The sequence below is a fragment of the Streptopelia decaocto genome (assembly GCF_964273445.1).
Source record: "Streptopelia decaocto genome assembly, chromosome: 6".
Taxonomy (NCBI): Eukaryota; Metazoa; Chordata; class Aves; order Columbiformes; family Columbidae; genus Streptopelia; species Streptopelia decaocto.
Window position 1 is genome coordinate 8,504,722 of NC_138660.1, and position 12,943 is coordinate 8,517,664.

Here is a 12,943-nt window from a genome sequence, read left to right on the forward strand (position 1 = left end):
CTGTGTCTTAACCCCACCCCAGAGGCTGATCCCCAGGGCTCGGACAGGAGCTCCCACAGCCCCAGTGGCCAAGGCATGGCTGTCCTGACACTGTCACAGCACAAGGACACTGCAGCTGGGGAAGGGCACACAAAAGCCCCTTTATTGGGGAAGTCCTGCCTGTTGGGAGTCCCCAGGCCCCCTGCTTCGCACAGTTCCAGGGCTCACAGCCCTCCTGGGATGGCCAGGGGCAGCCTGGGAGCCAGGTGGGGACAGAGCCAGGCAGAAGGGACAGTTCCAGAGGCCAGTTCCCATCGTCCAGCTGGCCACGCTGTCACTGGGCCTTCTTGGAGATGGCTGCGGGCCTCCTGGTCAGCGTGGGGGTGTGCGGTGCCGGAGGTGAGGCCGTGCCGTACCAGAGCTGGAGCAGGACAAATCCGTGGCAGATGTGGAGGGAGAGGGAGCTGCAGACTGTGGAGGGGTATGTGTTCCAGCAGAGCTCAATCACGCCCAGCAGCAGCACCCTGACACAGAGAAAGCCGGGGATTAGCGTGAGGGGGGGACACACCAGCCCCCCTTGCTCCCCCCCCCAGCAGACGGGTTCCCCCTCCCTGGCAGCACATACTTGGGCATGTGGGCCAGCTTGGCGGTCGGGGTGCACCAGAGCAAGTAGGGCAGCGTGTGGAAATACCAGACATAGAACTGGTAGTGCAGGGAGCGGCTGCAGCAGATGCCCAGGAAGTTGGAGGAGAAGAGGACGAAGACGATCTGTGCGCTGGCGTTAAGGGGACAAGCGCAGGAGGCTGGAGATCCCACAGCAGCTCCCCAGCTGTACAGCACAGCCCATTCCCCCGGGCCAGGCTGAGCCTGACAGCGCAGCAGGACCAGCAGCCTGCAAACACCAAGCCCAAGGTCTGCCCTGCCTTCTCCCCACCACCTCGCCGCCCACCCTGCCAAAGGATATTGTTGACAGTCAAGGGAGAGGACGGGTGTTTCCTTTCGGCAGGATCCTTCAGCAGAGCCAGGATGCTCTCTTTGGACCTGAGAGGGGAGCACAAACATCAATCTCAGCTGCTGAAAGTCTCTCCCACCCCAACCTTCCACTGTGAACCACAATGCGTGGGTAGAGCACTTCCCGAAACAGATCGGTAACTCCCCCCCACTCCTGCCTGCAACCCCAAAATTGCAGCACTGTGGGGGCAGGGCAGTCACTGACCCATATCCTGGGTCTCACCTGTGCCACCGGTGCAGGGCGAAGAGCCCCAGGCCAGCCAGGTGAGCCAGGAGCAATGTGGCGTGGAAAGCCCGATTCTGGAAAACCTCTTCTGGAAGGAACCGCCAGTTCACCGTCCATTTGAACTGGAACTGGCGGCCCAGGTCGAAGGAGCGTGTCAGGTACCCTACGGGGTTCACCAGGAGGAAGGGCAGTCCCAGAATCACCTGCCAGAGACACACCAGCACCCTCATAGCAGCTGTAAGCCAGGTCTGTCACCCCTGCCATCTCCTGAGAACCCCAGCACCACGTGGGCTGACAGGGACCCATGATTAAGATTATTTATCAACCTCCAGCTTGCTGTGTGGGGCCAGCTCAGATGCTGGTGCCAGCATCCACCCACCCAGAGGTCTCCAGCCCCCAGGACAGCCACGCAGGATGCTGCAGGATGGTCTCCGACCCCCTGTCAATGGGGCTGCCAGCCTGTCCCTGCAGCTGACATGAGCAGGGACCCACCTGGAGCAGGGCACAGATGCAGAGCTTGGGGATACAGCCCAGGAGACCGAACCGTTGGAGGAGGAGGAAGAGAAGTCCAGGTGCAAAGAGCAGGATGTTCATCTTCACGGACACAGCCAGGCTGACCAGAATATTGTGTTATCGCTGTGGCTCCCTGCACACCAGCCCCGGCAGCTGCTGGAATGGTCACAGCCTCCTTCCCCAGGGCTGAGCTCACTCCCACACACAGCACATCGTGGAGAGCAGCCCCTGCCCTGCTCACCTGAAGAGGAGGCAGCCCCAGGACCAGCGCTCCTCCAGGAAGAGGTTGATGGCGAGGAAGAGGATGGCCATGGCAACGGGGTCATTAAAGAGCCGCAGGACAAAGATGGAGTGGATGCGGTAGGAGGCACAGCACATGAAGAAGAAAACGTATGGGGGGACCTTGCAGGGGACAGAGAGACACGTGGGTGGTCAGCAGCCTGTCCTGGACCCCCTGCTGCTGCTCAGCTCCTCCAAACCTCAGCCCCCCGCCGTTTTGCCTGGGTGAGGGCTCAGCAGAGCAGCAGAGGCCCCACGGCGGCCCCCGGGGCTCCAGGCTACCTTGTTGGTTCGGCAGTAGATGCGGAAGACGAGGAGAAGGTTGAGGAGGTAGAGGCCAGCGAAGATGTACTGCGCCAGGCGGATGTCGGTGCCGCGGCCCGTGGCGTAGTACAGGCCCAGGAAGATGTACACGAAGCCGGCGGGGTAACTGCAGAGAGACCGCAGTGAGGGGCCGGGCTGCCCCCCGGGACCCCCGGGCGCTCAGCCCCCTCGCACTCACACCAGCGGCCCGGTGTCCCCCTTCAGCTGCGTGTAGTCCAGAGTCCCGTTGGCGAACCCCTCCACCTCCGCCATGTAGGCCTGCCAGTCGATCTCGGTGTCTGCGGGATGGCCGGGGGTCAGGGGGCTCCCCCGCTCCGGACAGCCCCGCTGCCACCCGAGGCTCCGCGGCGGGGAGGTGCCACCCTGCCAGCGGGATCCCCCGCGCTGCTCCCCGCCCCAGCGCCGCCCGGCCCGGGGACGAGCTGCCGCCGCCCGGTGAACCCATCCCCGCCGCCCCGGGCCAGGCCGGGCCCCGGCACTCACAGGGGACCCTGCGGATGACCCAGAGGTTGACGCCGCCCTCGGCCAGGCAGAGGCAGGCGGCCACCAGCGGGGTGTAGCGGGGCTCCAGCAGCGCCGCCCGCCGCTCCCGCCAGGCCCGCCGCAGCGCCGCCGCCCCCCGCCCCGCCGCCATGGCCGCTCCGCTCCGTGTTTCCGGTCGGAGCGCTTAGGGCGGCGCAACGGCGGAGACCGGAAGCCGCACGTGGGGGCGCGGGCGGCACGTGGCGCCCGGTGCTTCCCGCCCCGGCATGGAGCGGCGGCGCGCGCCCGCCGCCAACCGCCGCTTCCGGCAGCGCCGCTTCTGGGACGCGCTGTACCGGCGGGAGGGCGCCGAGCCCCGGGAGTGGCTGGGGGGGCTGTCCCGCTTCCTCCCGCAGCTGGAGGCCGAGCTGCGCCCCGGGGACCGTATCCTCGTCCTCGGTACGTGCCCGGTGCTGGGGAAGGGCGGGAGGGGTTCGGGGTCCCCCCCGGTGGATGCGCTGTCGCCGGCCGCGAGGGGGCGGTGCGGCTCCGGGCCGGTGCCGGGGGCAGCGCCGCTCCCGGGAGTGCGGGCGGGGGCCGGTATAACCGGCCCGTTAATCCCACCTGAGAGCTGATCCGCCACCGGCCCGGCGGGTTCACCCGCGCTGGGCAGGCGGGATTAGGCGGGTGTAATCACCGATCCTGTTAGCGGATCAGCTGCCGCCAGCTGCACTTAATAGCCCCCAAATCCGCCCCCACCCGGGATCCCCCGGCCCCCCCGGGAGCGGCTGCTCCGCGTGCCCGCCGCACCGGGGGGTCCGTGTTCTCCTGGAACCAGCCCAGCGCTGGCCGGGCGGGTGCTGGCCCCCTGAGCCAGCCGTCCCTCTGTCTGTCCATCTGTCCAGCCCCCCCCCCCTTAACCCTGGGGTTAAGCCCCCCCAGATGCTGCATGCTGCCCTGATTTGCTGGCTCCTGCCCCATAATGTTGTGGGGGCGAGGAGTGGGGACCCTCTCCAGCGCCCCTGTTCCCTCCTTCCCCACCCATGGCCACCCATCCCACCTTGGGGTGAGGGAGCTGCTCTCACCCCACAGTCCAGCCCAAAGCACCCACCTTGGGGGTAATTAAGAGCTAGCCAAACACTCGTTAATTAGCAACAAGGCTACTGCTCCCTGTCTAGCTGCCCCAGCCTGCCTGCCTGCACCCCTGGGTGGGAGGGAGCAGGGTTGGGGTGCAGGCAGCCCCCCCAGGGCCACCCCAAGCTGAGCCGTGTCCCACTCAGGCTGCGGCAACAGCGCCCTGAGCCACGACCTGCACGAGCTGGGCTACACCGACGTCACCAGCATCGACTTCTCCCCCGCCTGCGTCGCCGCCATGCGCGCCCGCTACGCCCACTGCCCCGGCCTGCGCTGGGCCGTCATGGACATCCGCGCCCTCGCCTTCCCCGACGCCGCCTTCGACGTGGTGCTGGAGAAGGGCACCCTCGACGTGCTGATGGTGGAGGAGACCGACCCGTGGGACGTCTCACCCCAGGCGGTCGCCTCAATGCACCGGGTGCTGGCGGAGGTACGGGGTGGGGTGAGCTGGGTGGAGGGTGGATCCCCCCCCCCCATCTCCTTTTTGGGGTGGGTGAAGGTGCAGAATGTCCCTTTGCCACCCTGCTTCACCACCCCGGCTGGTACCTCTGTTCCCCCAGCTGGTGCCACATTCTTCACTACCCTGCAAAGGGGCACCCAGGGAGGATCCTGGCACCCTTGGGGGTGGCAGACCCCACTTCTGCCACCCCATCACCTTCTCTCCAGGGAGGTGGATGTAGAAGAGTGTGTCCCTGGGGACCCTTGGTCCTGCTGGGGGACTAGGTGACCCCACCCTCTTTATTTGCACTCTAAATACTAAGGGGTGGCAGTAAAAATGGGTCCCATCCTGGCATGGGTGGCTGTAGGTGCACCTGAAGGTACCCAGAGGGGGCCTGGGGGGACACTCTGAGATAGCCTTGCCTGCCCAGGGCAAGGTGACAACCGCGGGGCTGTGACAAGACCTCACTGCCCCCCCCCCGCCTCAGCTTCGATCTCCTAGCTGGAGTCCCCATCATCTGGTCCAGGGTTGCCATGGCAACCCCCGTCAGCATTGACAGGGCCCTGGTGTTGCCACGGGGACGGGCGATGCCTCCGGGCCCTAATTAATTGGCTGCAGAGACAGGGACTGGATTGAACCTGCCCTGGCATGGGTGTGTGGGCCCGGCAGCCTCCCCTGCCCCAGGGGAATAACTGCAGGGATAATTAATTGCTTTGCCTGCCCGCCACCCTTGGGTGTGGACACCGGGTGCTGGGAGGGTGCTCGTGGCTACTGCCCCCTTATCCTTTCTTGCCCTCTGAGCCCAGGAGGGAGCAGGACTGTGGGCAGCAGGGCTGTCCTCGCCCCCCAGGTCCTGCCCTGCCCTGCCAGCATTGCTGCCTGTCCTTGTCATGCAGCCAAACAGTGAGGATTTAGCTCTTTTATTTTTCCTTTTTTTTTTCCCTTTATAATCCCCTGCTCAATCCCTGCCCTCCCCCAGCATCACTGGGCACCACTGGCCTCCATCCAAGGCTGGTCCCTGTTGTCCTTGTCCCCAGGGGGATTCACAGGGCATCGCCACCCGCTTGCTGTTTTGCGGGTCTGGCTGTGGCTGACACCCCACTTGTCGTGGCGGGGCTGGGGTCTTCACAGCCTCTTTTCTGCTCTCCTCTGGCGGGGGGGGAATTAAGGACCTGAAAATCCACCCCGCCTGTGGGGATCCCCCAGGGACAGCCCTGTCCTGGTGATCCTGGGGCGATGGGTCAGTGCCAGAGCGGGGAACAGCCGCCCTCACCCCCCCGCGCCGGCCAGCGATGGGAAGGTTTCCTGCGCCCGTCTCTAAGCAACGGCCTTTAGAGCGCTATTAACGATGGATGGGATGCAGGATGCCTCTCACTTGGCTCCAGCTGGAGATCCCTGCCTGCCCCCAGGCCTGGGGACCCCCCTTGTCCCTGGGACCCCCCCTCGTGTCCATCAGTTGGGAGTCTGCAGGGCCTTTCCAGGATGGTTGCAGCTGGTGCTTTGCTAGAGGGATGCTGAGCTGGGTGCCCAGGGGGAGGCAGGGACCTGCATTCCCCTTTTCCTGGCCAAAACCACTAAGGTTTGGTTCAAAAGCCCCCACCACAGCTGGGGGGCACATGAGCCACCTTCTCCGTCCCTGTCCCCAGCCAGCTCTGAGCTGTGGAGCTTCCCAGCAGGATTAAACCAGAGCTCAGGAACCCCCGCCTTGGCCCCCAGCCCGCTCCCCTGCCACAGTGGCTCTCTGTCCTTGCTGGGGGGTTCTGAGGTGTCCTCACCTGGGGCAGGGTGCTGCCGGGGGGGCTGGCTGCCCGCCTGCCCTGGGCGCTGCCTTTGCATGCCGAGCACGCGAGCACTGGCCGTAAAAGCCTTTTGACATTGGATAAAGCCAAGCAAGAAAATTGATGTTCTTTTCCATCCTGTTAGTGGGGGCTTAGTTCCAGCGAGGAGAAAATGGTGATTAAAAGGGTCGAGTCCTTTCCCATCCAATTTCCCCTCGCCCGCTCAGATTCTGGGTGTTAGAGGGGGCGGTGGTGCTGGGTGCCCCAGGGAGGGGGTGGGTGGGATGGGGATCCCACGTCATTCTTGGGGGGCCCTGTGCCTGAGAGGGTGAAGCTTTTCCCTGCACTAGGGTTGGGTCTCTGTGCTGTCTGCTGTGGATGGGGGTGAAGAGTTTTGGGGTGCAGGGAGAAGTGATGCATGGGAACCCCCATTGCCACCAGGCTGTGGGGGGTCTGGGGACATGTCAGAGCCAGAGTGGGGAGGGTAAGGTTAGGACAGATTTGGGGGCGCAATGGGAGAGGCTGGGGGGGGGATCTTTGGCAGATGGTGAAGGGGGTCCCTGAAGATGAGGCTGTCCGTGCCAGAGGGGGCGAACCTCACTCTGTCGTCCCCCTGGCTCCATTCCGGGGGTTCTCCCGCCACAGGTGAGCCGGGTCCTGCGCCCAGGGGGCTGCTTCATCTCCATCACCTTCGCCCAGCCCCACTTCCGCAAGCCCCACTATGCACAGGAGGCCTTCGGCTGGTCCCTGCGCCATGTCACCTGCGGGGACGGGGACACCGGCACCTTCCACTACTTCCTCTACATCATGCGCAAGGGGCAGCCCCTGGACCCCCGTGACCTGGCCCTGGGGCGCCGGCTGCACCAGCCCCCGCCGCCCCCTGCCCCACCACCAGCCCCTGCCCCCCCGGATGACGATGAGGACTATCTCCTTGCCATCCAGCTGTGACCGGGGCGGGGGGCTTCCCTGGCCTCCTCGTGCCACCCAGTAAAGCCTTAAGCTGCTCCACCCTTGCAGGTGGGGGACGGGGAACCAGTGTGTCCCCCACAGGCTGCCAAGTGATGTGAGTAATGGGAGAAAGGGGGGGGTTGGCCTCCTCCTGGGGGGCAGCGGGATGCTCGGGAGATGCTGTCCCCCCCCGCCCTGCTGCGGCGCTTCCCTTGCCCAGCTGGAGAGCAGCCAGGGCTCCGGGCTTTGCAGCCGGTAATGAAACCAAATCGGGTTTAATTCCACCCATCCATCTTGTGGGGAGCAGCTCCCTCTCTGCCCCCAGCACAGGCAGGAGGCGACTGGGCTGGGGGCAGGATGGGGGTTGCTGGCACCGGGTGCAAGGGGCAGGGCAGGGGACCCCCAGAACAGCCTCCTAGCTGTGGGGACGCACGAGGACACTGTGTCCTTGTCACCCCCCCAGGCTCAGCCAGGCAGTGGGGATTCCAGGCTGGGATGTGCCAGCGCGGAGCTGGGGACGCCATGGGCTGCGTGTGCCCTGTCCCCCTCTCTGCTCACTCCGGGCTGCAGTGACAAACCCGGTGTGCTGTCACACCTGGCCCCTGCCTGCCTTTGCCCAGGGCCAGCAGCGCGGTGACAGGCGTGTGCCGGGGCTGGTGACAGGCGTGCCCCCGCATGCCAGCGCAGCTGTCTGCGCGCGGGGCCGGCGCGTGGGTGCTGGCGTGGTGGCTGCAGTGGACGTGCAGGTGCTACCAAGGGTGAACTCAGGGGCTGTTTGGGCACCAGTTCTCCGCCCTGGGGTAGGTGATGCTGGGGGGTGCAGAGGGGGCTCCCTCCTCAGAGGGACAGTGGTAACGTACCAAAGCCACCAGGCTGCTGTTTCTGGCAAAAGGTCTAAGTGGGTCAGGCGGTGGCTCCCCCCGTGCTGGGAGCTCGCCAAGGACTCCAGGGTCAGCCCCCCAGCCATGCCACCCGTCCCACAGGCACCCCGAAAACCAGATGGCGATGGGGAGGGACAGAAAGGAGCAGCAGCTGCCGGCCTCGCCTCAGTACATGAATGTATTTTATTCATCGCATTTTGTTCACCAGTACAGTGAAAAATGGCATTTAAATTTACAATGGATCATTCGTAGAACATAATGACACAAGTATCTTTTTTTTTTCTTTTTTTTTCTTTTTTTTTTTCTTGGTTTTGTTTTTTGTTTGGTGGGTTTTTCTGTTTTGATTGTTGTTTTGTTTATTATTTATATTTTTTTTGCGTTGTCTCCATAAATGCCACTTGTAGGTTATTGAAAAAGATGATGAGTTTCTCATGCACATCAGACCCCCCCGAGAAGCTTCTTAAAAAATAAAGTTAAATTAAAGTACAAAATTAAAAACAACGACTCAGGCCAGTCCCTGCCCTCCCCTTTCCCTCCCCTGGCCCCGCCGCCCTCAGGCGGGGGGCAGCGCCGGGACCCCCCGGCACCCGCAGCCAGCCCTGGCGGGCTCAGCCCCGGCGCTGCCGGGGGGGACTGCGGTGGCCGATGGTGCTGCCAAACCCTCTGGCTGGTCCTGCTGCTGGTGGGGAGGGGTCAGGCTGGGGGTCCCCGTTCCCCTCCCCACACCTTTAGCTTTCCTCATGATCCCTCCATCTTTCTCTTCCCCCCCCTTTATTCTTCCCCCTCGGTTTTTTCTTCTTTTTTTGTCTTTTTTTTTCTTATGGAAAAAAATATGAACCGTTTGTTTGTTTGTTTGTTTTTCCCCGATGCGGTTACTTCGACATCTCGACGTCAGCAGATCGTTTTTAACAAAGATTCGGATATAAAAATACAAATATGAGGAGTTTCTGTTTTAAAAAGAAGCGTGCCGGAGTGGTGGGGCTGACCCTCGGCCCCAGGACCGGGCGCTCGGGCCACCAAGCTCATGCAAAAAACGATGGAGCAAAAAATGTCTCTGGACAGCAGCGCTCCCCCCCCACCCCGCTCGTGGGGCCGGAGCCGCCCCGGCATGTGCGGGACCCCCCGCCAAGGAGGATGGGGGGGACACACCGTGGAGCCCCCCCCCGGGAGGAGGGGGGTCTTTCCCCAGGGTGGGGGGGCTCGGCGGGTTGTCCCATCCCCGGGGGAGGCGGAGGGGTAAAGTGCATGGCTCGGGGGGGGTGGTGGTGGCCGCAGAGCCCCCCCCACCCCCGGGGCGGGGAGGGGGGCACGGGCATGGCCTCCCCCCTCCCGGTCGGTGTCCAGCCAGCATGCAGGGCCGGGCGGGCTGGAGCAGGGCTCGGCCTGCGGGTCCTGGCGGCGGGTCCCGGCTTTACACCCCCGGCGGCGACTTCTCCGTCATGCCCTTGAGCACCTCGTCTATCCGGTCATCCTCGATCACCACTGCGGGGACAGGCGGGGAGGGGGGAGCGTGGGCGAGGGGACGCGCACAGCCTCTGCCCCCCCACACCTACTCACCACCCGGAAAAGCTCCAGATGTGCCCCCCGCACGGTGGGGCAAATGGGGGCAGGTGGGTGCAATGGGGACGGGGAGAGGATCACCCCCCAGCTCAGCACCGCACCCCCCCGCAGCCAGCCGGCTGCCTCTGGATGGGTGGTTTGGGAAGGGGGGCAGGAAAGACTAGGAAGGACCCCCCCCCTCTTCTCTGCGGCAGGAGCTGATGAGAGCAACAGGACTGGAATGGGTAATGACCCAGCGGGGGGGGCACCGCCAGCTCGGCGGGGGTGGCAGCCAGACCCCGGTCAGCATCACCCGCTGCGCAGGACACCCCCCCACACATCGGCATCACTGTCAGGGGAGCCGGACAGCCCCCCCACCTCTGCTATCAGCATGGCAGGCTGCACAGACCCCCACCATCAGCACCACCATGGGGGGCTGGACAGCCCCCCATCAGCATCACCCTCCAGACAGACCCCCGACCCATCAGCATCACCCGCTGAGCAGTCCCCCCATCAGCATCACCAGTGGGAGGCTGGACAGACCCCCATCAGCATCACCATCAGGGGACTACAGAGACCCCCCCACACACACATCAACAGCACCGGCTGAGCAGATCACCCCCCATCACCATCACTGTCAGGGGTGGTGGACAGATCCGTCCTGCCACCAGCATCACTACCAGGGTGCTCAGCAATCCCCCCCCATCACCACCCTGGGGGCAGATTGGCCACATCTCCTTGCCCCCCCATTCCCAGCATCACCGGGGGAACAGCCAGACCCCCCCAACACCACCAAGGGGGAACTGACCCTCACATCACCCCTAGGTGGGTCTGCTAGACCCAGCCACCACCACTGCAAAGGGGGGCAGGTGGACCAGGCAGTAGCTCATCGCCCGTCGGGGCTGGGGTCTATTTGTTTTGAGGGGGCTTTGCCCCCCCCTTTTGCCCCTGCAGCTCAAGGAGGGATGTTTGCCTATGTGCCCCCCCAAGCATGTGGGATGGGGGCTGCAGGGAAGGTGGGGGCCATTCTCAGGGGTCCCCAAGGCATCGGGGAGGATTGATAGTGACAGATCAGGGTGCAGACGAGGTGGGGGCATTTATTTGGTCCTGATTGAAGCAGAGAAGCTGCTGATGGGGGTCTCTGCGGCAGGCAGTAAAGCGGGGGGGGCATGCAGGTTCATGGAGTCTTGGGGGGACAGTAAACCGCGGGGGAGGATGTTTGTTGATCAGCATCGCCGGTGGCTGTTGATGGGGGTCTCTGCGGCAGGCAGAAATGTGGAGGGAGAGAGGTTTATGGGGCAGTAGGGGCTGTTCCTGGTGATGCTGGGGGGGGGGCTTGTTTATAGGGATGATATGGGGGAAGTCCAAGGGGATGTGGAGGCAATCCCAGGGGTGCTGAGGAGCGTTTCCTGGGGGGTTCCAGGGGCATTTGTGGATGTGCTGGGGGCAGCCCCAGGGATGCCTGAAGATAGTCCTAGGGGCAGCCCCAGGCTGCAGGGCATGTGGGGCAGTGCTGGGGGACAGCGCTGGTGTCTGGGGATGGGGGAGCCTGCGGTTCTAGGGCAGTGCTGGGTGCCAGTTGCAGACCTGGGGGTCCCAGAGATGCTGGGGGGCACTACCGCGAATGATGTGGGGCAGAGCTGGAGATTCTGGGGATGCCAGGAGCAGTGTTGGCGATATTGGGGGGCAGAGCCGGGGATGCTGTGGGACAGTGCCGGGGGTGCCAGGGGACAGTGCTGGGATGCAAGGAAGATCCGGGAGTCCCAGGGATGTTGTGGGGCAATGCCGATGGTGCCGGGGGGGCAGTGCCAGGAATGCACCAGCCAGTAGCGGGGATGTAAGGGCAGAATCGAGGGTCCTGAGGATGCTGTGGGTCGGCGCTGGGGATGCCAGGGCCAGTACAGGGGATGCCGCGGGGCAGCATCGGGGACGCTGTAGGGCAGATCCAGGGGTCCCGGGGCACAGCTGGGGATGGAAAGGCAGATCCGGGGATCCCGGGAATGCCGTGGGGCAGAGCCAGGAATGCAAGGACAGATCCGAGGGTCCCGAGGATGCTGTGGGGTGGCGCTGGGGATGCAAGAGCCAGCGCCGGGGATGCTGCAGGGCAGCTGTGGGGGTCCCAGGGATGCCGTGGGGCAGCGCCGGCGATGCCGTGGGGCTGAGGCGGGGGTCGGGGCGGGTAGAGGCGATGGGGTCGGGCGGTACCTCTCTTGGCGCGGCCGATCTGTCCCAGCTTGGGGGGCCGCTTGCCCTGGTTGCCCGCGAAGAAGGCGTTGGTGTCCTGCAGGCGGCAGCTGAAGGGCAGCTCCCCCGCCTCGGGCTCGGCGCCGTAGCGACCCACCTTGTCCTCGCCGTAGGGCAGCACCTGCGACATGGCGGGGCCGAGCGGGCCGAGCCGCGCCGCGCCGAGCCGGGAGCCGGTCTGCGGCGGCGGCGGCGGCGGCGGGGAGGAAACCCGGGCGGAAGGATGAAGTCATGCATCCGGGGGGAGCGGGGACCCCCCCGGCGGGGGGCGGCTCCGGAGCGCCGCGGCCCGGCACGGCACGGCCGGGACAGTGACGGGGACCCCCGCCACCGGTGCTCGGTGCCCGGCCGGTTGGGATGGGGGGACCCCAGCCCTTGCCCCATCCCCAGTGCAGGCTGGTCCCCGCCCCCCAACATTGCCGGGGTGGTTGCCCCAAATTGGAGGTGCCCCTAAACACGGGGTGCCCCTGTGGGGTGGGGAGCCCTTGGCACAGCCAGATACCCCTGTGTGAGACAGCTGAGGACCACCAGGCACAACCGGGCCCTCCTTCAGCACACTGAGGTGACACCGAACAGACCCCCAACATCCTGCTCTGGTGCCCCAGACCACCCCAAGCACCCCAGCCCAGCTCACAGCCTCCTGCAGCCTGGCAGGCTCAAGCCCCGCAGAACCCAACGCAGCTCCTGCCCCAGGTCTCCCCACCCAGGCTGCCCCCAGCCCCCGTTGTGACCCTTGCCCAACACCCATCCAGGCATCCCCTCCAACAGCCCCCCCGGTGTTGGGTTCCCCACTGGTTCCCCACACCAGTCCTGCCCAGCCCCTGCCAGTCCCCTTGGTCCCCCATGTGTGGGTCCCTGCACACACATGTGCATGTGTATGTACACATGTGCCCCTTTGTGAGTATTTGTGGGGCTGTGAGGGGCACATGTGATTCTGCAGGTGCCCGTGAGCGTGGCTACATAGGGGCTGTGCCCCAGGATGCCCCTTGCCCTGTGATTTGGTTCTTCTCTGGGGGCTTTCTGCAGAGAAGGGGAATCTGCCATGGGCCAGTGAGGAGAGACCCACAAGAGTGGCCTCAGTGCCTCCCCAGAGCCCCATTTGTGTCCTTTCTGCACAGCACTGCCCCAGAGCCACCCTGGCCCTTTCTTCCTACATTTTCCATTGTCAGGGCAGTGATTGTACTTA

General features: G+C 64.8%; 3 protein-coding genes across 3 annotated transcripts; 1 reads left to right on the plus strand and 2 right to left on the minus strand.

Moving 5' to 3' along the window:
* Positions 1-121: 121 nt before the first annotated feature.
* Positions 122-3,048, minus strand: ALG3 (ALG3 alpha-1,3- mannosyltransferase). The gene is made up of 9 exons (XM_082055384.1): positions 2,816-3,048; positions 2,511-2,610; positions 2,291-2,438; positions 1,971-2,131; positions 1,709-1,829; positions 1,214-1,419; positions 943-1,020; positions 605-748; positions 122-503 (listed from the first exon to the last, which is right to left on the minus strand). Exons 1-9 carry the CDS (start codon positions 2,964-2,966, stop codon positions 314-316), a joined length of 1,299 nt encoding a protein of 432 aa, XP_081911510.1. The 5' UTR covers positions 2,967-3,048; the 3' UTR covers positions 122-313.
* On the plus strand, positions 2,978-7,997 carry EEF1AKMT4 (EEF1A lysine methyltransferase 4). Its single transcript, XM_082055385.1, has 3 exons — positions 2,978-3,253; positions 4,075-4,358; positions 6,791-7,997. Exons 1-3 carry the CDS (start codon positions 3,082-3,084, stop codon positions 7,091-7,093), a joined length of 759 nt encoding a protein of 252 aa, XP_081911511.1. The 5' UTR covers positions 2,978-3,081; the 3' UTR covers positions 7,094-7,997.
* Positions 7,998-8,134: 137 nt separating this feature from the next.
* CAMK2N2 (calcium/calmodulin dependent protein kinase II inhibitor 2) lies at positions 8,135-11,965 on the minus strand. Its single transcript, XM_082055386.1, has 2 exons — positions 11,719-11,965; positions 8,135-9,456 (listed from the first exon to the last, which is right to left on the minus strand). The coding sequence occupies exons 1-2, from the start codon at positions 11,885-11,887 to the stop codon at positions 9,386-9,388; spliced, it is 240 nt and encodes a 79-aa protein (XP_081911512.1). The 5' UTR covers positions 11,888-11,965; the 3' UTR covers positions 8,135-9,385.
* Positions 11,966-12,943: the final 978 nt, after the last annotated feature.